The sequence below is a fragment of the Chenopodium album genome, chromosome 2 (assembly GCF_948465745.1).
Source record: "Chenopodium album chromosome 2, dcCheAlbu1.1, whole genome shotgun sequence".
NCBI classification, from domain to species: Eukaryota; Viridiplantae; Streptophyta; class Magnoliopsida; order Caryophyllales; family Amaranthaceae; genus Chenopodium; species Chenopodium album.
This window is the reverse complement of record NC_137835.1, coordinates 8234982-8260018: the sequence shown is the minus strand read 5'-3', so window position 1 is coordinate 8260018 and position 25037 is coordinate 8234982. Positions and strand designations below refer to the sequence as shown.

Below are 25037 nucleotides of genomic sequence, written 5' to 3'. Positions count from 1 at the left end.
ACGGTTAAGGAGAGGTGGTGAATAATGTAAAAGTCAAAGCGGGTCAAGTAATAAAGAACGGAGGAAATATCATTTAATAATTGCATTACACTACTAGTAGACTAGTAGTGCATAGACGCGAGTCACTCGACTAGAAACTTCCAAATGCAATAATACAACAAGTGAACAACTCAAACTCGAAATTAAAAAAAAAAAAAAAAAAAAAAAAAAAAAAAAAAAAAAAAAAAAGAGAGAGAGAGAGATGTATTAAGGCTGAAAACCTCCTTAATCAATCAAATTGTGTACAAAATTAACACAATAATAATACATGCTTTTGAAAATTAAGCCTTTTGCTTCAAAGTGGCAATAACATCAAATAAATACTTGTGAACTTCATCAAAATGAGGGTTAGTTGCCTCTTTCACATCCTCAACCCATTGCTGAATATTCTTGTAAGGGCCTATCAACCTATTCCTTTCTTCTTCAGGCAACATCTATACGTACAAGAACAACGTGTTAGTCGTAGAAAACCATTAAAATCGCGCTACTTTACACATTTACTTTGATTTTAACTTAATTGCATGTTTGATTAACAATGAATATGGAGGCATAATATTGATCAATGAGAGGAATTTAACAAAGTTTGCTTAATTACATGAAGTTGCATTATCTCTGAAGCCAAGGAAAGATCGGCAATGGAGGGTTGATCGTTGCCTAGCAAGAACTTGGCATCGTCCTTAAGCCATACTTTCTCAATTGTGGAAAATGATTCAACCAATTTTTTTTCACAATCAGCTGCACAATCATGGTTTGGCAATTTTCCCAAAAATTGTGCTAATATTGTGTTAACCAAGTATCCCACTGCATACACCACAAAATTATATTAGCAAGGTAAAAAATATTGATTATTAATTAAAGTTACGCGTTAGAAAATGTGCTTGTTAAGGCCCTGATCACTTCTCCTTAGAAAAATAATATTAAGTAAAATAATTTCAGTTCAGTAAAAATAAGTTCAGTTTATTAAAATTAATTTCAGTTGACTAATTTAAAAATAATTTCAGTTCAGTAAAAATAAGTTTAGTACAATAAAATTCAGTTTACTTATAGAAGAATTATAATAGAAAATCAGTAAAAAATAATTTCAGTTTAGCAAAAATAATTTCAGTTTAGTAAAATTAATTTAAGTTCGGTAAAAAATAAAGTTCAGCAAATATAATTTTGTTTCAGTAAAAATAATTTCAGTTCAACAAAAATAATTTCAGTTTAGTAAAATTAATTTAAGTGCAATAAAAAATAAAGTTCAGCAAATATAATTTTGTTTCAGTAAAAATAATTTCAGTTCAGTGAAAATAATTTCAGTTCAGCAAAAATAAGGTGACGTGAACGGGGCCTAAATAGTTTTAATTTTGAGATATCAATACTTGTAACATTACTTAATACTACTCATTAGTAAAAGAAAATGGAAATTCTAGTGTACATGTTGTATATTACTTGAACCATAGCGCAAGTTGGAGTGATGCCAATCCAACAAGGATTGAAGCTTAGCCCTCTTGCAAAGATCAGCTGGATACCTACATGACCAAATTTTAAAAGTTTAGAGCGAGCATGTTTGGTAATAGTGTTTTTTAGATTGGAAACGGATTTATTAAAACCATTATCATTACCAAGTGTTTGTCTAAAAGGTTTAGGGTATATCATTACCTAGCTAGCTTATATTCCGTATTTCTAAAGGCAACATCATCAATAGGGTCCCCGTATAATTTAATTGTTCCATTATTTGATTTTAAGACAAATGTTTTTTGTCATTAATTTTACGAATAATGAATAGTTTATACAGAAGTATTTTTAAAGTACAAAACTTAAACGAATACTCCGTATTACATATATTGGTATAAAAAAAGTCAAAATTGATGAAATTTGATCTTAAGATATGAGTGCATTAATTACAATGGAGTAACATTTGAATCGAGAGAGAAAATAATGAGCTTATTACCAGTGATCAGGTACATGGTAAGAGCAAGCAAGGTACATGAGGATGGCATGGCTGCGATCGAGCAAGAGTGACCCAAAAAAAAAAAAAAAAAAAAAAAAAAAAAAAAAAAAAAAAAAAAAAAAACAATTAGTTGCATTATAAAAAATTTCAAAGCTAATTATTAAAATAAATAAATAAATAAAAATTACCTCTCAAAGAGTGTAAAATCTCCATGAGCTATTGCTGGGACTTTCTTCATAGGATTTATTGCTGAAATTAAAGTTGGGTCATAAATTTTAGTAAATCAACTATTTTATGTTTGGTTTAGAGGCTTGCAAAAATGTCACACACATGGTTAAACTTTGTTATAAAAAATTAAAATCTTAAAATTTAATGATACTAACTACTACAATTTTTTTTTTTTTTAAAATAAAAATAAAAATTGGTATTCATATTAAACCAACATAATTTTATCAAAATAGTGTAAGGATGATTAAAACGATACACTATGACCTCTAAAAGAGAAAATATGACTTATTTAAGTATTTAACAATGAACATTGTCATAACTCATAAGTCATACGTACAAGTATACAACGAAAGAAAATTTAGCTTAGGGAAACCAAATTAAAGACAAGTAATTAGAAAAATTAAGCACCTTGATATTCTGGGCTTTGGAGATCATCGCTAAAGAGCCTTGTTTCCACTTCTTCAAACTCGATATCGTTAACCCTAATTACAAATTAATAATTCCAATTAGTGGAAGCATTTAACAAACTTGAAATTCAAATACTAGCTGAAGAAATCAATTTTTTTTTTTTTTTTGGGACATAAGCTTAAACAAACGAACTAAACCACATTAGTTGTTCATGAAAATAAAACAAGTTTTATTATTACTTGCAGAAAATGATAATAGCTCGAGTTGGTTGGGACCTCCTATCAGCATAAACCTTGAGAGTTGCCATCTCTTTTATTTTATTTTTTCTTCTCTTCTAAATTAAGGACTAATATTTGAGTTTTACAGTATAATGTTTAATGCATAGTAGTAGACTAGTAGGTTTATCATTAATCTTTATTTTATGTATTTAATTTTAAATGTTATAAGTGATTATGAATGTATCATGAAACGTGGAAGCCAACAACATTATGTAGGAATGGAACGTGAAGCTCATCATATCTCAATCAATTAGTTGCCGCTAATTATAGAATACGTTAAATTAGCATAGTTTAATTCATTAGCATAGTTTAATTCACTTACCATGATTTAATCATTATAAAAATTGTAGTGGTTACCAACTGATATTGGTTCTTTAATTATGATTAACAGATTAAGTTGATAAGGAGAGGAATGAATTTTGATGTAATTAAAGATTATGCATTTTCTAAGAAAATTTTTGTTAGAAAGCTAAAATTTGACTTTTGTGTTTTTGAGGTAACAACAGCCTAGTAACGTTGGGCATGAGATGTCATCATGTCAAATTGCTAACTTAACTATAATAGACAATCGTCAAGCATTTGTCAAAAGAAAAGTTGGAGTAGTAAACGTATATGATTTTGTTATAATCCTTCGATATATAACATACCATTAATTTTTATATACAAAGTACATTCTACATTATTTTATGATTGTCTATAGCTAGCCATATGCACGACTTGCCCTAAAATCTAAAATATCCCCAAACTTTATTACTCGTAATAGTTACTCCCTCCTTATTTAAATAAATGAAACGTTTTTCTTCTTCGGCTGTGTTTAAGTAAATGAAACATTTCTCTTTTTTTAGTAACTTCTCTCTATTTTTAATACTACCTCCGAATTTATTTATTTATTTTTGCAACTTTGAGGTAATTTTTGTAAGATATAAAATATATATTTTAAAGTTGCAACTAAAAAAAAATTGGAGGTAATAATATTTATTCTACTAAGTAATGGTCCACACAAAACTCCTTACTCTCTTCTCTCTCATAAACTTATACCCCCACTGGCCACTGCCTATTTATTTTAATAAATTCAACTAACTATTCTAAAACTCCGTAAAAGTCAAAATGTTTCATTTATCTAAACACGGAAGAAATATAAAAGAATGGATGTCACCATTATAATTTAGACATGTTGTTCAAGGTAATTAGATAACTAAGGTACATATAACTACTTTTACTTGAGTAGAATTTTACCGAAACCCTTGTGATTAGTGTTCTCGCTCACTTTCTTAGGGAGACTAGCTAGGGATCAAAGTATGTGGATGATATATATTGTGGTAAGAACGGTGGAAAGGAGGCATCATAAACATTGATGAGTTAGACTGATAGCCTTGAGATAGATCAATCTTATCCAATAACCTATGTGAACTAAAGGTAAAAACTGATCTATAAGGATAGTGTGAGGAATAAAAGTAAATAAAGATATAATTTATATAATATGTTAGTAGTAATAATATTAAAAGGTGATATTCAAAACGTAAAATCTTTGATATTCGTAATTGACCCTTCATGAATCCTGCTATTAGTTCTAGGAAGCCGAAAGACCAAAATTAGAGTTTCATTGGCTAGTTGGCTAAATATTGGACCCCTTTGGTAACTAAAGAGTTAGTGGGCTTAGCCTAATAGAGAACAGGACTCATAACTCTCATTGTTTGAAAAGTTAGAAATCAAAGTTGGCTGATTGCCTGATTATGATGCTTAAATCTCTAGTCAATAATGCTATGCAATGCAAAAGTTAAGATGACATTGGCTGGGCCTGCAGTGCAAAAGTAAATATGGAAGTGGGTCGGGTTGCCCAGTGCCACAACTTGGCCTAGCACGAAAAAGTACAACACGAAACAATATTGCACTCCGTACTTTTCTAGTTGTACGAAACAATATTGTACTCCGTACTTTTCTAGTTGTGGGCCACGTTATTTTCGAAGAAGCACAATTAGGGATGAGATAACAAGATCCGGCACAACAAAACATGTTAATTTAGGATTTGTTCTCATTGATTGAAATGAGCTGAAATGAACTGAAATGGACTTATTAGAGTTGAACTAAAATGGACTTATTAGAGTTGAACTGAACTGAACTGAACTTATTAGAGCTGAACTGAACTGAACTGAATTGAATATTTTATAAAAGAAGGAAATTAGGAGCTGAACTAAAGTAAATTTATTACAGCTAGACTGAACTGAAATGAAAATAATCGTATGAGAACATGCCCTTATTACTTCGTAGTTTATAGGTACACAAGCATGATATGACACCATATGGTGTTAAATGATCTTAGACTTTATTTGGGCTTTAGTTTAAATATTCGTCATAGATGACACCTTATACTACCTCCGGTCCAAATTAATTGCAACTATTTCCTTTATGGGCCGATCCACATTACTTGCAACTTTCCCATTTCTTTTCTTTTTTATTAACTTTTTAGTGGTAAAATTACCATTTTACCCTTACTTTTTTTTAAAACACCCTAATTAAAAAAACTGATTTTATCTAATTAGCTTAAACCCTAACATTAATTAAGTTAACTATTTTCACCAAAATCAACCCCTTTCCATCTAATCAACCACCTTTAGGGCAATTCCAGCCACCTTCACCCTCCTTCATCTTCCTCCTCATCATCATTATTCATCAAATTTCTTCATCTTCTTCCTCATCCCTATTTTTTTTCTCTCTCCTCCTTCAACCTGTCACTTGATCGAGTCCAATTGAGACAACACCATTTCCTTCGGCTCCGATATTGAAAATTATGCCTCCATTTTGCGCTGCAGCGAAGATTTCAGCGGTGATTTCCGGCGAGTTCCAGAGTTTGACAGTGAAGAATTGAGCGTGAATCAGCAGTTTTATTTTCTCTCCTCTCCTTTCTCGTGGTTTAAGATCGGCGAGGATCGGCTTTGTCATGGTTTAAGATCGGTGGCTTCGTGGGTTTCAAATAGGTGGGTTGGGGTTGGTGGTTTCGGTGTTAGTTGATTCGGTGTGCTGGGTTGGTGGTTTCGGTGTGCCATGGGCTGGTGGTTTCGGTGCCGATGTGTCGGGTTTGTTGGGTTGGTTGTGTCGGTGTGCTGGGTTGGTGGTTGTGGCTGGGTTGGTGGTCGTGGCTGGGTGTGGTCGTAGGTTAGTGGTAGTGGTCGGTGGTTTGGTCGTTGGTTTGATGGTCGTGGCTGGGTTGGTGGTCGTAGGTTAGTGGTCGTGGTCGGTGGTTTGGTGGTTAGTGGGTTCGGTGGTTTCTAGGCTCGTCGGGTTTGGTGGTTGGTGGGTTCGGGGGGTCGTTGGTGTTGGGTTTGCTGGGTTTGGTGGTAGGTGGTGGTGGCCAGTGGGTGGTTTCTGTACAACTAGGTGGTGGCGGTGGTGGTGGGTAAATTAGTATAAATTTAGTTGAATTTGTTTTTTTTTTTTCTTAGGCTGGATAAAAACTTAAGCATATATCCTTATCTTTCAATAATCATGCTTATGATCTTTTGCCTCGGTCTTTGCAATCACCCCAAAAGTTGCAATTAAATTGGATCAGAGGTAGTATAACTAGTTAGTATGAATCTTAGAAGTCCTTACAGGGCTTACACAATACATTGTATTTTTGACCCGAGGTAGTATAACTAGTTAGTATGAATCTTAGAAGTCCTTACAGGGCTTACACAATACATTTTATTTTTGTAGCTTTTTATTTATGCCATGAAGTGTAAAAGGCAAGTTCTTTAAAAGTGAAAAGATGACGTTACTTATAAAACACCTTATCTATATCTTTCTTATTGCCGTGGCAAATCTTTGTGATTATTTACACTTAATACTTTATCTATTAGTTACATTTTTTTTTTCCTATTATTTTGTCAAAAATCTCTTTGCTTAAATTTCGCTTACCAAGTACATAAACGGATAAACCTTACGAACACTCTACTTAGTGGTGGTTCATTATTGGACAAATATACCAATGGATATATCCATGTAGAGTTGGGTTTGATGTAAAGGGTTTTTATTACATGTTATATGTACTCGTTTGGTTTAAAATTTAGATCGCAATAACTTTTCTTATTATCCTCTTGTCTTTTTCCTTGCTTATTTACTAGCCCTTCAAAAATCTAGCTTCTTTTAATCCGCATTGACATGACCATCATTTGGCCCTCTACAAGATGATTTGTTAGTTAATGACCCATACATATTTGATCTAACCCGCCCAATAATCAGATCTAACTCTATCTTTTGTTATTTTTCCCACATGTCGTCCTTTTCTACTCTCCCTCGTTTTCCTTGATTATGTCTCTTACAATTATCATGACCATCATTTATGTGATTGAGATTATTAATCAAAATGGAATGTCTTATAACTTTTTGTCCAGGGAATCTATTATGCCCTCGTATAGGAACCAATAAATATTGGTGGTACTTCTAAAACTAATAAGTAGCAATGGGCCAATTCAATGGGGTCAACAAGAAACCAATAAATAGACATAGACAACGTGGGATACCATCCTTACAAATAAATAGGATGAACCAATACATGATGTACTTCGTTCTCCCATGATAAGATTGTTTTATTTGAAAAAAAAAAAACTCTCTGTATAATCTCCGTAATTAAATGAGGCAATTTCAATGGGACGGAGGAAGCATGCATGAGACATGGACTGTGGAGTTACTAGTGAGTAATGAATATGGACTACGCCGTATGAAAAAGACCCCTCCATTTATTAGAACAAATGGTATCTGGATGGGATCAGTGCAGAGCACTTGTTATAGTCGGTGCTCCCAATCTTCCACTGTACCAAATGCATCGCAATTACCAATAATTTATCTAAACCACCATTGTTTATTAATATTATATTTGAAACACTTTGAGATGAACATGTACCTAAAGAATTATACAGAAAATAAAGCTAGATGTATATATACTTCGTTTTTATTTTTAATCAGATATATAGCACTACAAATACAACTCTTTAATAAGGAGTACTTACATTTTGTTCATCTTTATTTGTCTTGAATAAGATCATTTTACACTAATTTATTATGTGAAATTAGGCAATTTTCTCTTAAGAAATGAAAAGTATTCATCAAGGAAAAAAAAAAGTCTCCTTGTTTTTCGTATTATATATGCTACTTCATATCACTATTACAAAATTATAGGAGTGTTGTACACATATTAATTGAATCAAATAAAAATATTTTTCTACCAAAATTCAATTGTTGTATATGGAGCACTCTTCAATTGCTGATTTATCAATAAGTTGAAGCTGTAAAGTTGTTTTACATGTACTTAATTTGCTTTTAATCTATATATATACTACCTCCGTTAAATGTTATGTGCAACTTTGGAATAATAGTACCCAAATTGATTCTATAACGTATGGTTGTATACATATGTTTTTTTTTAGGCAAATGTTAAACATAGCCCTAAGGGCTATGTATAACCATTAATATATGTCTAGATTCTCTTATATTTTCAATAAAAATAAGGCAAATGTTAAACATAGCCCTAAGGGCTATGTATAACCATTAATACATGTCTAGATTCTCTTATATTTTCAATAAAAATAATAGTGTACATGTTTAATATTTATGAGGAATAATAAAAAAAAACAAGTCAATAAATAGCACATACCCACACAAATATGTTAATTCCCCATGAAACTAATGCTTGGCGCCTAAATTAGAATCAGATTTTTCATCTTACTTATACCATAAAAATATATGGAAAAAAAAAAAAAAAAAAAAAAAAAAAAAACTGAAGTCTCCATCAAATCATCTTACAACATTTCCTCTTCGTCATTTTACATCTTTTCTATCTATACTAGTGGGAAAAAAAAAAAAAAAAGGTTAGCAAGAGTCTTATGAATTATTTTTTATTCTAAAAGGTATGTCTTTTTGTCTTTTATGAGATGAATATTTTGTTTTAATGAATAATTGATCATCAATTCATCACCATCAGTATTGTGAAAATATTTTGCATTGTGATAATCTTATTGCCCACAACCTGTTTGATAAATTGTTTTTTTTTTTTCTTTTTTTCCTGTTAATGAAGTAATATATACTGGTTTGATGAATTGTTTATTTTTTTTTTAAATGAAGTAAATTACGATCATGCTAGTTGTTTTAATACTTGTGATTCTACCCTAACATTATAACCCACTCTCACGTATTTGGAGTAAAAAAGAAGGATACAAATCCTAATTGACTTGCTGATATTGTCTACTAACTTCTTGAAATATATTTTACTATTTTAATTGTAAAATTTCTTAAATCATGTAGTTAATCTTTTTACTTTTGAAAATTTTAGATTGATATTGCTGTACAAGAAATTGTTCAAGGACGAATTTGTAATATTATGACTGCCATACTTAGACCAATTCCAGTGAAATCAAAGTCGCTAAAATAATCGTGTGCTCTTTTTTTTTATTTTTCTCTTTATAAAAAAAAAAAAAATTGCTTTAAAGATGATTTACAGAATTGCAGTACAATGAACGTATTTTATTTCCTAAAATAATGTGTATAACTAATAAGTGGGTAGGAAATAATATTTTAATAAATACAATTTAATGAGAATTGAATGATGGTCTAATTATTAATATTAAGTTTGTCATAGATTCCATTGGAATAAGATATATACCATTAATTGGAGGAATTTGCTAGTTTTTATGCATAGCCCTTAGGGCTATGAATAACAAAACCGTTTTTTTTTAAACCAAGATATACGTATGTTTGTAACTCTGGCTTTCTTGTATACAAAAAAAAGTAATTTGTAACTCTGGTAAGATACAATCCTTTATCATTGGACATACATTACGAAAGCAAAATGATCACTAATGAGCAAAATTAGTTATCTATTACTCCTTCCGTCCCTAAATTACATTCATGTTTGGAAATTTACACGGGAATTAAGGAGGAAAGAATAAGACAAATAACAATAATTAGATAATGCAATGGGAAGTACAAAACATTAAATAATATTTTCGAGTAAAACAAAGATAGATTAGTGATTACTATGACATGTCATCAATCCTTTGCAAAAAAAAAAAAAAAAAAAGGACCAATCACATGCTCCTAATTGAAATTTTTTAACCAATCATATTCATTGTAATTTGGTACAAGGATTATAAAAAATTAAAGGCTGAAAAATTACATTAGTCAACCAAACATTAAAAGTGGAATGTAAATACATTAATTTTACATTAAAAGTACAACCGAAAAAGATAGCGTATTTGGAATATTTAGAATAAAAAACTTACTAAAAATAAAAAGGTGGAATGTAATTTTAGAATACCCAAAATAGAAAGGAGGAATGTAATTTAGGAACGGAGAGAGTATCATATTATTCATATACAATTTAGGAGGCAATTTTAATGGGACAAAGGATAATAGTTCCTACGTTCTGTTAATATTGCAACAAGGAGGAAATTACGCATCCCAAAACACACTTTATATGCTAAATATCTATAATTGTGCAAGAGTTAAAATTATAAAAAATTAATATTGTGAAAGTATTTTATGAGACGAATCCAACAAGATCCCGCTTGACTATATTTTGCTTAACGTATAACTCATATTATATGGTCAAACAAGAGTGATGAATAGTGCAAAAAATCCATTATTGCAATATTAATAGAACGGAGGAAGTATTGTAACTGAGTGACAGTCCTCCCATTCTCACTCGACTCCTGAATCCCTCACATGACATGGCGTAAGATATGGTTTTAAGTCTTTTAACATTACATGACTCGCACACGTATTAAATGTCTTAATTCCACCACTTTTTGCCATTTACTTCTACTTGCAAATTCCAATTCGAATTCTACGAATTCTAAAATACTTGTACAGTTGTACCAGTAAACATCTCCCTTTTTTCTCAGCTTTATAACCCTCTCTTTCTCTCCCCTTAAACTCATCATCTACTCGGCAAACATGGCAGATTAGAAGTAATTCACCCAAATTACTCAGGTACTTTCTTATAACTGTGTTTTAATCTTTGTTTTGGTTGTCTAACATTATACATTCTCATTTTGATTTTATAATTGTATGTTTTTTTGAGAAAACTTCTTCCTATTTGTTTGTAGTATTTTGTTTATGATTTGTACAAATCACTGTGATTTGATAAGGAATTTTCAATGTTACTGGGGTTGAATTGATGGGAAAATTCAAATATTACTGGGGTTTTAAGATTAAACATCAAAGTTTAGAATTATTGGGATTTGAAGAGAAAATTAGAAGTTGTTTACATTTTTTATTATTTAATTTGGATTTTCTGGTACCTTTTTTATCAGGAAAAAAGGTAAAAGGATTTGATTGAGATACTAAAATGGATCCCAAATTATTGTTGGAATATGCAATATACATAAGTAGTTTTGGATAATGACTTTTCTACCCTTTTCGCAAATGTGTGGTTTTTGAGATTCCATAGAAAGTAGTCAATGTATTTATTTAATTTTGTTGAATTTGCTAAATAGATCATGTGTAATTAGCGTGCTTTTAGGACACTTAATTAAACCTTTATTTATTTGAAGATTAGAACACTTAACCCCTTTTTAAAATGAAGATTAGGAACCTTAAACCTTTTTTTATATGAAGATTAAGACACTAAAACACTACGAGTATTTTTTTTAAAAAAAAATGAAGATTAGGATCCTTAAACCTTTATTTATATGAAGATTAAGACACTTAAACACTACAGAGTATTATTATTTTTTTTTTAAAATGAAAATTAGGATCCTTAAACCTTTATTTATATGAAGATTAAGACACTTAAACACCCTTCTTTTTTTAAATGAAGATTAGGATCCTTAAACCTTTATTTATATGAAGAATAAGACACTTAAACACCCACTTTTTATTTTTTTTTTTAAATTTTTTTAAATGAAGATTAGGATCCTCAATTTTTTTTTATTTATACTAATATTGAAGATTAGGACCCTTAAACTTTGTATTCATTTGTTTTTATTAGTGAAGATTAGGACCCTTAACCCCCCCTCCCTCTTTTTTTAGTGAAAATTAGGATCCCTAAACCTTTTATTTCAAAATTTGGACCACCCTTTTTTATGTTAGTTTTTTTTTTTTATTAATGAAGATTAGGACCCTTGAACTTATTATTCATTTATTTCTATTAATTAAGATTTGGAGTGTAGGACTCTTTTTACGTAATCAAGTGTTTTTTTTTTTTTTTTTTTTTTTTTTTTTTTTTTTTTTGTTTCAAAAAAAAAAAAAGTGTATTTTTTTTATTAATTTATCATTTTAAATGAAGATTAAGACCCTTAGACCTTAAATTATTAAATTTATAAGAGTACCTTCTACATGTATGTGTATAATCTATAATATATTAAAGTTACTTGTACTTTGAGATCTCCTAGAATTTAGACCATGCACATGCTTGAGAAAGTGTTGACTTGTTGCCTACTTCCTAAATCTCACTTTTGTAAGTTCCCATCATTCCAAAAATGTTAACTTTCATTTTCAATCTGTCCAAAAAAAGAAATACAATAATCTTAGATTGTATACTTTAGAGCTAATACTATTGGCATTATGAGCTTTTGTTAAAAGAAAGGATTCAATATCAACTTTTGGCTTACCTAAACAGTTTCTTAGAATCTGAAGTGAAAAAAACAAGCTGAAAGGAATAAACAAAGTCTTGAATCTTGATCAATTTACTTACCATCAGGTTATTTCTAACTTTTTTTGAAGTTCAGCAACTCTTATTTCATCTACTGCTGTCTGAATCCGCTTTACGTGGATGAAACTTTGGATTTTGTTGTTAGTTCGTTAGGATAGCGTGACAGCGACCATACCACATGATTTAATTTGTTTTTATGCATGTAATATTTGCAATGGAACTTCTTTTGTTGTGCTGAATTTGTTTCTTTTTCTGATCCATGGCATTTTGTGAAACTGTGTTAATGTTCAGTAAAACATTTTTCCAGCTTGACTAGAAAGTATGAACACTCTATCAAGGGATCCTGTTTACACTAGCTCAAGAACTTTTATTTCTTGCAAGTTTGCTAGTCCCCCCCCTCACCACCCAAGATCTGCTGGAGAAAAGTCTCCACTTTTCTCTATTAGACCTGCAGGACTATCTGCATCCAGCTCTTGAACTCTTGGATGTGACTTAATTTTAAAAAACTTCAAATAAGACAAAACAACCAAGCTCTTCAAAGTAACTCGGTCCAACCCTCAGATGCACAGGCCACAACTCCAAGTAACACGAGCCCTGTTGTTCATGTGGTTCATTTTGCTTGCTCTTATGACCATGACGAGTTTCTGAAATGGTTTTACAAGATCTGAAAATTTTCATCTTGATTTTTGTTAAACCGTGACACCATTATCATAGTGTTAGCGGACAGTGTCCTCCCTGTATTATGCTGACCATCAATACATTAGACTATGACTACTTATTTTCTTTTAATTAGACCGCACAAGATAATTTTTGGGGAGTACATAGGAACATAAAATCTCTATATCACTTGAAGAGGAAAGCTTATATTTTCTTCTAATCATTGGCTTGATGTGTTATTTTCCCCTTACTGATATTATTTTCTAATTTATTTGTATAACTACCCTACCATACCATTACTCCAACGCTTCTAACCAAGCTCCTGCCCGTGGTGGGATGAATGGATTAGACTGCACTATTTCAATGCCTGTGGCCTTAAGTCCTTAACCCTAGAATTGCAAAGAGGTTATTTCTTATTATTTCTCAATCTAAATAGCAATTGACCAGACCACAAAACAGTAATATAAAGTTGAATATTCCATTTATTATTCTGTCATCTATTTATATTGCAATATCTCCAAATATTAATTGTTATCTTCTTAATTTTAGGTATTGCAAATTTGCAAGCCAATTTGTCATCCGCACCCAGCTAGCAGCATTGCCCATCTGCCAACCTAACCATGAACAATTTGAAACTGGGAGTACATGTGGTTAGTGCACATGATCTTATGCCAAAAGATGGCCAAGGATCATCAAGTCCATTTGCTGAGCTTCATTTTGATGGACAGAAATTCCGAACCACTGTCAAGGAAAAGGATCTCAGCCCAGTTTGGGACGAGACCTTCTATTTCAATATATCTGATCCATCTGTCCTACCTCATCTTGCTCTTGATGTTTATGTATACAATCATAACAGAGCCACAAACTCAAGGTCATTTCTTGGTAAGGTCTCTCTTAGTGGAACTTCATTTGTTCCCCACTCTGATGCAGTTGTCTTGCATTACCCTCTGGAAAAGCGTGGCATCTTCTCTCGCATCAAAGGAGAGCTTGGTCTCAAAGTTTTTATCACAAATGATCCAACCATTAAGTCGTCCACTCCTGCTGCTGAAACTAATGTAATACACAACCATGCTCAGGCTCCAAAATCTGAAGTCAGGCACACCTTCCGTCATTTACCTAACACCAGCCATTCTCATCCTCATGATCATTCCCATTCCCATTCTCATTCTCATCCGCAGCCTCATCCTCATCAAGACCATCAACATAATCATGGTGGTCCTGTGAACGCTTCCCGTGAGGCAACTTATCAAGAAGTTGAAGAAATGAAAATGAAAGCTCAAGCACCACCGCCCAAGATTGTCAGGATGCACTCTGCTTCTGCCGCACAACCAGTTGACTTTGCTCTCAAAGAGACCAGCCCATACCTAGGAGGAGGACGAGTAATTGGGGGACGTATTGTTCATGCAGATAAAACTTCAAGCACATATGATCTTGTGGAACGGATGCAGTTCCTTTATGTCAGAGTCGTTAAAGCCCATGATCTTCCTAATATGGATCTTACTGGTAGTATTGACCCTTTTGTGGAGGTGAGAATAGGAAACTATAAAGGTGTGACCAAGCACCTAGATAAGAATGATCATCCGGAATGGAATGTGGTGTTTGCCTTTTCAAAGGATCGTTTGCAGGCCTCAGTTCTTGAAGTAAAGGTCAAGGACAAGGATTTAATTAAAGATGATTTCGTTGGCATTGTAAGGTTTGATTTGCATGAGGTGCCAAGCAGGGTTCCCCCAGATAGTCCATTAGCTCCTCAATGGTACCGTCTTGAGGATAAGAAGGGTGAAAAGGTAAAAGGTGAATTAATGCTTGCTGTCTGGCTTGGTACTCAAGCTGATGAAGCATATTCAGAAGCATGGCATTCAGATACAGCTGGTATTGATATTCAGTCTTCTGCTGCTTCAGCACTTCTGCGCTCAAAGGTTTATCATGCCCCAAGGCTGTGGTATGTCCGTGTTAATGTTATTGAAGCACAGGATTTGATACCTACTGAAAAAAACCGATTTCCTGAAGTTTTCTGCAAGGCACAGATTGGTCACCAAATTATGAAGACTAAACCTGTTCAGGCTCGTACACTGAACTCCCTTTGGAATGAGGATCTACTGTTTGTTGCAGCAGAGCCCTTTGATGACCATCTGGTTCTCACTGTTGAGGATCGTGTGGCTCCTGGTAAAGATGAGATCATTGGGAGAGTTATCATCCCCTTGACTCAAGTCGATAGGCGTGCAGATGACCGGCTCATTCCTTCTCGGTGGTTTCATCTTGAGAAGCCGGTTGCTGTGGATATTGACCAACTGAAGAAAGAGAAGTTTGCGAGCCGGCTTCATATTCGTGTGTGTTTAGATGGAGGTTATCATGTTCTTGATGAGTCCACTCATTACAGCAGTGATCTTCGCCCCACAGCAAAACAGCTCTGGAAGCCTACAATAGGTGTCTTAGAATTGGGCATATTAAGTGCTGAAGGACTCCACCCGATGAAAACAAGGGATGGGAGAGGTACATCAGATACGTATTGTGTAGCAAAGTATGGTCATAAGTGGATCAGAACAAGAACACTTGTTGACAGCCTCTCTCCAAAATACAATGAGCAGTATACTTGGGAAGTTTTTGACCCAGCAACCGTTATAACAGTGGGTGTGTTTGACAACTGTCAAATTGGAGGGAAGGAATCAAGTGGAGTGCACAAGGACGTCAAGATAGGGAAGGTACGGATACGTATCTCTACCCTTGAAACTGGTCGTATCTATACACATTCATATCCCTTGCTTGTTCTTCAACCAAACGGAGTTAAAAAGATGGGGGAGCTGCATTTGGCTCTTAGGTATTCCTGCACTTCATTTGCGAACATGATGTATCAGTATTCACGTCCCCTCTTACCAAAAATGCACTATGTTAGACCCTTCACAGTAATGCAGCAGGACATGCTACGATTTCAAGCCATGAATATAGTTGCTATGAGGCTTGGCCGAGCAGAACCTCCACTCCGGAAGGAGGTAGTGGAATACATGTCTGATGTGGATGCCCATCTCTGGAGCATGCGGAGAAGCAAGGCAAATTTCTTCCGCCTCATGTCAGTCTTCTCAGGATTATTTGCTGTTGGAAAATGGTTTGGTGATGTATGCATGTGGAGAAATCCTATAACCACAGTCCTCGTGCACATTCTCTTTCTTATGCTCGTTTGCTTTCCCGAGCTGATCTTGCCTACGGTCTTCCTCTACATGTTTTTGATCGGGATTTGGAACTATAGGTACCGCCCTAGGTACCCTCCACATATGAATATTAAAATCTCACAGGCCGATACTTCCCTTCCTGATGAACTTGATGAGGAGTTTGACACTTTCCCAACTAGCAAGAGTCCGGAGCTTGTGAGAATGAGGTATGATCGGCTGAGGAGTGTGGCTGGAAGGATTCAAACCGTGGTTGGTGATGTTGCAACTCAAGGTGAGCGGTTCCAGGCTCTCTTAAGCTGGCGGGATCCACGTGCTACAGCCATCTTTGTGACGTTCTGTCTTGTTGCTGCTATTGTGCTGTATGTTACTCCATTTCAAGTGATTGCTGCTTTAGCTGGGTTCTACGCCCTGAGACATCCTAGGTTTCGCTATCGCTTGCCTTCAGTGCCCATCAACTTCTTCCGTCGTCTGCCTGCTAGGACTGACAGTATGCTGTAGATTTGAGGTCAGATTATTTAAGGCATGTCCTAGATCTTGCTTTAACTTTTGATTTTTAAGTTTTTGTGTAGTTTTTTTTAGTGGTTTGCCTTTACAGCAAGCATTTTGTACAATAATAAACCGTACAACCATATGAGTAAATTAACTATGAAGTGCTTGTGGCCTTGTGGGTTTCCTTTCTGAAGTGTTGTCTACCCTAACAGAATAGATTGGAAATTTGTTCTAGTTTTCTTTTGTTTTGTTTTGTTCTGTTTTTCTAGTCCCTGCCCATACGGTGCAAATTGGAATACGGACATAACTAAGTACGCGTTGTGCTTTAAGACTGCGTACGCGTACATAGATGACCAGATGAGAGGCCTTTAATCAAGGGTTACAGAGTACCCAAAAAAAAATACTCTGTAACAATTTTGACAACTACCAAACCAGATGGTATACCGTAGCTAATCTTGATTATTAGGAAACAATCCTAACTTACATACTGATTACTGATTACTGATTACTGAATCTTTAGATGTTCTGGGGTATTCTCTAAATCAAAATCTTATTTATGTAAAATACTTCGTAGTATTTATACTCCGTAATTTAAATCTCAAATATATCAAAATCTTACTTAATCAAAACCTTAAACAGTATGTAAAATATACCACAATATTTATAATTTCCCAAATTTCAAAATCTCACTTAATCAGAACCTTATAAGTTATAACAGTAAGAAAAATATACCACAATATTTATAATTTCCCAAATCTCAAATAATTTCAAAATCTCAATAAATCAAAACCTTATAAAAATAATATGTAAAAGATACCACAATATTTATAATTTCCCAAATCTCAAATATTTCAAAACTTACTTAATCAAAACCTTATAACAGTATGTAAAATATACCACAATATTTATTATCTCCCTAATCTCAAATATTTCAAATCTCCTAACAGTAATGAATATTATATTATTTTATTTTTTAAATAACATAACAGTAATGAATATTATAATTGTAATCAATGTATAATTTGACTAATTAAAGGTCATAATTTAAATTTGAAAAGCAAAAGAGATTAAAGTGAACAATCAACACCCCACCAGGCCACCACCCCATAAAGAATATTCTTACTTGAACACCTAAAACTAGTCAAATTAAACGCGTTTAAAATACTTAACAACCAATAATAAAACGAAAGCAAAGAGTATCAAACTTGTATTCATACAAATTAATGACCCACTTTACATTAATCTAGTAACAATGAAAAAGAAACGAGATATTAAAATAAGGCAAGTGTAATTAGCAAGGAAAGTTAAAAAAGCCTTAAACTAATGATATTAGGGGAGAAATCATATCAAAGTATAATCATCATTCTTCTACTATTTTAACAGCCACCATCAAATAAACAAATACAACAAGCAGAGATTATTAATCCAACCACCGGAGTCGGCGTCGAACGCGGTAACCTTAGAGGTAAGCATGTCATTTTAAGGAGGAGTTAAATACAAGTATGACAAAGGTTTAAATCAATAGATGGTCCAATATTATTCCTTGATAATTTTTGTTTTATAACAACAGACTATGCACGTGTATAAGCTGTTTCCGACCCTTTTGCCTATTAGAGGGGTTGTAACAGATTGGAGGGACCAGATCCTGTGTTCTCTGATCTTATATTATACGATGTAATGTTATAGTTTGAATTATAAACATGGGAATTTCAAGTTAATGATTACATAATCGTTAATATATTATGATATAATGGTTGTTACCAACAACTTGTCATGATGGTCGTGACTGCGACGTCTAGCCGGCTGTTGTTTTACTCCAATTAAAATGGAAATATTTATCTGATCGCGTAGTTTTTTATGTGTTTAAGTCTCTCTATAAGTAATGTTTTTATACGATTTGGGCAGTGCTCATGTACAGGCTTGCAAGTTATAAACGTGCCTGCCAACTTTTCGAGGATTACCGTTGAAGTTATAAAGGCAGGAGATTAGCCGAGAGGTTTAGCTTTGTATAGAGAGCTCACAAAAAAAATGGAGAGGAAAAAATCAGAGGAGCAGTGCTTCTTTGATCCGTGTCTGTTCAGAAATCTCAAGAGAATTTCCGCGGTTGTTTGTCTTCTTTTGATACTTTTTATCTGGTGTTCGTCTACCATACTTATATCAGGTTCGATTTTTCATGTTTGTGTAAGGTCTAGGAAGCTTAACGACCCCAACTGTATTTCTTTTGGTGGTCCTGGTATATCCACAAATTCCGGTTTTACTCTTTCTTTGATTAATGAAAGTTCTGAAAGTCCTGTTTACCAAAGTAACACCCAGATAAACCTTGTTTTTTCATCTGTTAGTCCTTCAACTGCAGCTGAAAACAACACAAGTTTTGCTGCAGAAGATGAGATTAAGGAGGTTGTAAATATAACCCAAAATTCTGTAGTTCCTTCTTCTGTCAGCCCTGTAACCACCCCGGTTTCAGATATTGGGGATAGCCCTGATATCCGGCTTTCTGTAAGTAGCAAGAGCCAAACTAGTGATGAAACTGCGGAAGATGAGCTGATGATACCATCACCAGCATTGGGAGACTCCGTGTTTACAAAGCCAGTAATCCGGAAGGGCATAGACAAGGCTAAGGCAGAGGAGACAGCGAATTCTAGGTTGGCTGTGGAAGGGCAATTAGCGATCTTGCGATCCTACACTGCAAAGTCAAAGCCCTCCAGCTGTGAGGGACGAGGGATATATGTGTATGACTTGCCTCCTAAGTTCAACACGGATTTGCTAGCTAAGTGCAATGAGATGATGGCGTGGATTGACTTCTGTAAATACTTCACAAATGAAGCAATGGGTGAGCCTATACCAGCATTGGGGAAAGGATGGTATAACAGCCATCAGTTTTCGCTAGAGCCAATATTCCACAATCGTATCCTGAAGCATCCTTGCAGAGTTCAGGAGGCAGAGAAGGCCAAGGTTTTCTATGTTCCTTTCTATGGTGCAATAGATATGATAAGATGTCATTTTAGTAAGGATGGCAGCGGCATGAATGATTCAGATGTTCTCTCTAAGGAAATCGTTGAGTGGCTCAAGCAGCAGAAGATGTGGAAGAGAAACTCTGGGTTAGATCATGTGTTTGTTCTAGGGAAAATCTCTTGGGATTTCAGGAGGACGGAGAATGTGTCATGGGGGAGCCCCCTATTAGAGCTCGAGGAGCTCCAAAACCCAATGAAGCTTTTAATTGAACGACAACCTTGGAATATCAACGAGGTTGGTGTCCCATACCCAACATACTTCCATCCTAGATCAGATGAAGAGATCATTGCATGGCAGGAGAAAACCAGGAAGCTGAAAAGAAAGTACTTAATCAGCTTTGCCGGGACTCCACACAAGCGCTGGGAGAGCATAAGATCGATTCTCATTGAGCAGTGCACTGCTGCCCCCAAGGCGTGCAACTTCTTGAATTGTATAGGAGAATCATGTGTTGAATCAGCACCTGTTGAGAAACTTTTCATGGCAACAGAGTTTTGCCTGCAGCCTCCCGGGGATAGTCCTACAAGAAAGTCGATGTTTGATTCTCTCATTGCTGGCTGCATTCCCGTAGTCTTTGATCCTTTCACAGCACACTACCAATATCCGTGGCATTTTCCTGAGGATCACAGGAAGTATTCGGTGTATATAGACCAAGATGAGGTAAAGTTGTCAGGAGTTAATGTAATAGAGAAGCTTGTGAAGATCCCTCTGAAAGAGAGGCAACAGATGAGGAAGTATATCATTGATGAGTTGATGCCTAGGTTGGTTTATGCACAAGCTGACGCCAAGTTAGAAAAATTCGAAGATGCATTCACTCTAGCTGTGAATAATCTGCTTGAAAGGGCGATTAGCAAATTCCCTTGAGTAGGAAATTAAAGGTTGTTTTATTCTTTTTAGAAACTAAGCTAGATTTTTTTCTTTTTTCATTGGATAGAAAAAATTGTCGTTAATAGAAAGTCATACAGTATTTACAAATTACAACAACAATTGCAAATTTGCTAAGCATTGAAGCAAAATTGAAGACAATTTTTGCAATCCATTTTTTTTTTATTATTAAGATTTTTGTTTTTGTAAAGATTTTTTATAAAGATGATTCTTTGGCACATGTACAACTCCAAGTCTTTAGCTGCAGATCTGTATATGAGGCATCTTAGGTTTCGTCATAGGTTTGCCTTTAATGCCCCTCAACTTATGCTGTCTTCTGCTTTGCTAACACATATAGTATTCTGAAATTTTAAGGTTAAATTATTCCTGTTATATTAGAGATCTCATTTTCAACCTTTGATTGAAATTATTGTGTAGTTTTCCACTTGTTCTTCTGATTTTCTTTAAAGCAAGCACTTTGTTAATAATGCTGTGTGCAGATAACAAAATATAGCTGAGCCATATCAGAAGTTAATACGACGTAGTTGCAATTATTATTGTTGTACAGAGGAGTTGTTCCGTGTTAAAAATTGTAAGTATTACATAGACGACTCATTCAGTACTGGAACATATATGTCGTAGGAGTATTAGTTGGAAATCGTTCCTACATCTTAACAAGGTTTTTGCATATGCAGGGTAAGGGCAGGGGCAGGGCTGCAGGGGCGTACATGCATTGTCTTAATCCTATGGTAAGTAGCAAATTCTAGCCAATGTTTAAAATAATGAGTTTAAACAATGAACATCTGCTACTTTACTGTATATACAAGTATTTTAAGTGTTGACCATTGGTGCAATTAAGGTTATTAGATTCTTCAAGGTAAAGAATATTAGAATAATGAATATTAGAGTTAATTGTAATTTAGTTCCCTTGGAAAAGGACAGCTTAGCTATCACATGACACAGGATAATAGTTAAAATATCAAAGGTCAGAAGAATACAAATTTTATTTGGAGTATTGAAGTATGAAAGAACATGACATTATGGTAGCCTAGCTGGGCTTCATCATGTTGAAGTGGAGCTCGTTCGTTTCGTGACCTTGTTCCGGTAACCAACAGCTGATTCCGAAAAACTAGCTGTCAAATATTTTGATTACGTGAAGCCGAATAAAAGGTTCGTGCCAAAGATGGAGGAAATCAGTTGAGTAGAATCACAAGCAATGACCAGATCCTGAAAATTGTCATCATTGACTAATAATATAATCATACATTAGCTTTTGATTTATTGTTGAATGCCAACAACTAACATATCATATGGTCATGAAATTTGGTAATTTAGTGTCAATTAATTGTTGTTATATGATCATTATGATGAAATCATATAGCACGTCGATCAGTGAGGAGCTTATGACAGGTTTCTGCTTCAATATGCTGACCAATTTATAATAAATTAAGACCAATAATACTATTGTATTCTAACATGTTTATGCTTCTATGATATGTCACCTTGGATTGCACATTATATTGTTAGCTGAAGGACGTGCAGGTCTGTAAGTTTTCGACGTGCCATCAGTTACTGCAGATTACTCTTAGAACTTTTTCGTCGTACAAAACTAGGAGCTAGCATGGCTAAGAGTAATAACATCAGATATCTTCCAAATGGCAGTCTCATTGTCTAAGAAGAAATCAAAGAAATCATACAAGAAAGAGGAAGAGCGCGGCTTAGTTAAGTCATGTCTGTTTAATTTTCTGAGCAGAATTCCTGTGACTTTACTTCTTATTGTCATCATCTTCATATGGTCTTCTTCCACCACAATAATTTCCGGTTCTATTGTCCATGTTTGTGTAACGTCTAGGAAACTTAACAACCTCTACTGTCTTTCTGCTGGTGCTCAACCTTCTGCCTTTGATATCCCTTTGATTAATAATAGTTCTGATTTTTCAGCTGTTCAAAGAAGCACAAATTTAGTCCTGCATAACAGCCAGAAAACGCCTGTGTTTTCGCCTGTTAGCCTTTTAACTGCAGCTGAAAACACCAAAAACTCTGCTTCTGAAGAAAAGATTGAAGGGGCTGTACAATTAACCCGAAACACAGGAGTTATTAATCCAATCAGGGACAGCGTTGATATTCAACTGCCTGTAGTAAATGATGGAAGTACGAAAGAGGTAATGATATCATCCCAATCGTCGAGCTTGTATCAGTTTTCAAAGCCAGTCCTCCGGAAGGGCATTGATAAGGAAAAGGCAGAGGAGATAGCAAATGCTAGGAAGAACGTCGAAGAACAACTAGCAACCTTGCGAACCTACATTGCAAAGGAAAAGCCCTTAAATTGTGAGGGAAGAGGTATATATGTGTATGACCTGCCTCCCAAGTTCAACAAAGATTTGTTAGCCAAGTGCAATGAGATGATGTCGTGGCTCGACTTTTGTAAGTACTTCACCAACAGTGCAATGGGTGAGCCTATGCCAGAGCTAGGGGAAGGGTGGTATAACACCTACCAGTATTCCCTAGAGCCAATATTCCACAATCGCGTACTCAAACACCCTTGTAGAGTCCACAATGCAGAGGAGGCCAAGCTTTTTTTCGTGCCCTTCTACGGTGGGATGGATATATTAAGGTGGCACTTTAATAAGGCCCCTATTAACGTCAAGGATTCACTTTCTGAGGAGCTTGTAGAGTGGCTTGAACCGCAGGAGACGTGGAGGAGAAACTTTGGGTTGGATCATGTATTTGTCCTAGGAAAAATCTCTTGGGATTTCAGGAGGTGGGAGAATGTCTCCTGGGGGAGCCGCCTCTTGGAGCTAGATGAGCTCCAAAACCCGATGAAGCTCTTGATAGAACGACAACCTTGGCATCCCAACGACGTGGGAATACCACACCCGACCAACTTCCACCCCAGCTCAGATGAAGAGATCATAGCATGGCAGGAGAAAATCAAGCAGATGAATCGGATGAACTTGATCAGCTTTGCAGGTGCACCGCGCAGGGCCTTGGGGAGCATAAGATCAGTCCTAATCGAGCAATGTGCTTCTGCCCCTAGAGTGTGCAACTTCTTAGACTGTGGAGAACAGAAATGTGCTGATTCTGCAGCTGTAATGAAACTTTTCATGGAATCAGAATTCTGCCTGCAGCCTGCAGGGGATAGTCCAACAAGAAAATCAGTGTTTGATGCCCTCATTGCTGGCTGTATTCCGGTTGTCTTTGATCCTTTCACAGCACACTACCAATATCCCTGGCATTTGCCCGAAGATCACAGGAAGTATTCAGTGTATATAGACCAAGAGGAGGTAAAGATGTCCGAGGTGAACGTGGTAAACGAGCTTCTGAAAATCCCTCTAGTGGAAAGGCAACAGATGAGGAAGTATATAATTGAGGAACTGATGCCTCGGTTGGTTTATGCACATGAAGACGCTAAGCTAACACGATTTGATGATGCATTTACATTATCTGTAAATAATCTGCTTGAAAGGGCTGTTAGCAGATTATCTTAATAGGAATTAAAAGGCTTAATTTTATTTTTTTACAATAGTTGATTCAAAAATGAGAGAGGATTCATCTTGCATTGTGAAAGATGCTGTTATTTCTGATTCTTTTTGTTAGAGATGAGGGGTTGTATATATAAATATACAGTGCTCAATTCTGAGGGACAAATGATGAAGTACAGCATTACAGTTTTGGAATTTTGGTGTGTTATATTGAACTATAAGGTGGTGCAAGGCAGCAATTGTATAACTGTATGTTTACTTACACAGTTACATGCACTTTCAGAACTTTTAGGGTCTAATAAAAAAAAAAGGGAACTTTTAGGCTCTAATTAAAAAAAAAAAAAAAAAAGGAACTTTTAGGCTCTAATAATATTTGGGAAGCTCTGTTTTTTTTATTTTGATTTTTTTTTTTTTTTTTTTTTTTTTTTTTTTTTTTTTTTTTTTTAATTAAACATGTTTTTGATGCTTATGAAAGTTGGAGTAGGAAATTGGGAATGGTCACTTGAATTAGTTGCAAAATCCATATGACTAAGGGCCTGTTCTGATTGACTGAACTGAGCTGAACTGAACTGAACTTATTAGAGCTGAACTGAACTGAACTTAACTTAACTTATTAGAGTTGAGCTGAACTGAACTGAACTGGATATTTTATAAGAGAAGGAAATTAGTACAAGTTCTTGGTTGTATTCTAGTGCAGCCAAGCTAGCTGCAACACCATTAAATGTGAACATATATTACGTTAAAATGAACATACGTTTTTTTTTTCTTCCTTATATCTTAATTCTCTTTCTTATTCTTCCTTAGCTCTATTATTTTTCTCTCTCTTCAGTTTTCTTCTCAATTTAACATTTTCTCTCTCCT

General features: G+C 34.5%; 3 protein-coding genes and 1 pseudogene across 4 annotated transcripts; 3 read left to right on the top strand and 1 right to left on the bottom strand.

Moving 5' to 3' along the window:
• Positions 1–320: 320 nt before the first annotated feature.
• Positions 321–5826, bottom strand: LOC145567780 (glutathione S-transferase T1-like). Its single transcript, XM_081627160.1, has 6 exons — positions 5613–5826; positions 2161–2221; positions 1973–2023; positions 1471–1550; positions 635–840; positions 321–473 (listed from the first exon to the last, which is right to left on the bottom strand). The coding sequence occupies exons 1-6, from the start codon at positions 5824–5826 to the stop codon at positions 321–323; spliced, it is 765 nt and encodes a 254-aa protein (XP_081483286.1).
• A 4849-nt stretch (positions 5827–10675) lies between these two features.
• Positions 10676–17060, top strand: LOC145595160 (multiple C2 domain and transmembrane region protein 7-like). 2 transcript variants are annotated; one of them, XM_081651531.1, is made up of 2 exons: positions 10676–10848; positions 13718–17060. In XM_081651531.1, exon 2 carries the CDS (start codon positions 13789–13791, stop codon positions 16828–16830), a length of 3042 nt encoding a protein of 1013 aa, XP_081507657.1. In that variant the 5' UTR covers positions 10676–10848; positions 13718–13788; the 3' UTR covers positions 16831–17060. The 2 variants fall into 2 exon arrangements, with proteins under 2 accessions (XP_081507657.1, XP_081507665.1); XM_081651539.1 differs by lacking the exon at positions 10676–10848 and adding an exon at positions 13158–13573.
• A 1655-nt stretch (positions 17061–18715) lies between these two features.
• On the top strand, positions 18716–20856 carry LOC145582120 (xyloglucan-specific galacturonosyltransferase 1 pseudogene; annotated as a pseudogene).
• A 1493-nt stretch (positions 20857–22349) lies between these two features.
• LOC145582110 (xyloglucan-specific galacturonosyltransferase 1-like) lies at positions 22350–24497 on the top strand. The gene has a single exon (XM_081639136.1). The coding sequence runs from the start codon at positions 22350–22352 to the stop codon at positions 24180–24182; it is 1833 nt and encodes a 610-aa protein (XP_081495262.1). The 3' UTR covers positions 24183–24497.
• The last annotated feature ends 540 nt before the right edge of the window (positions 24498–25037 follow it).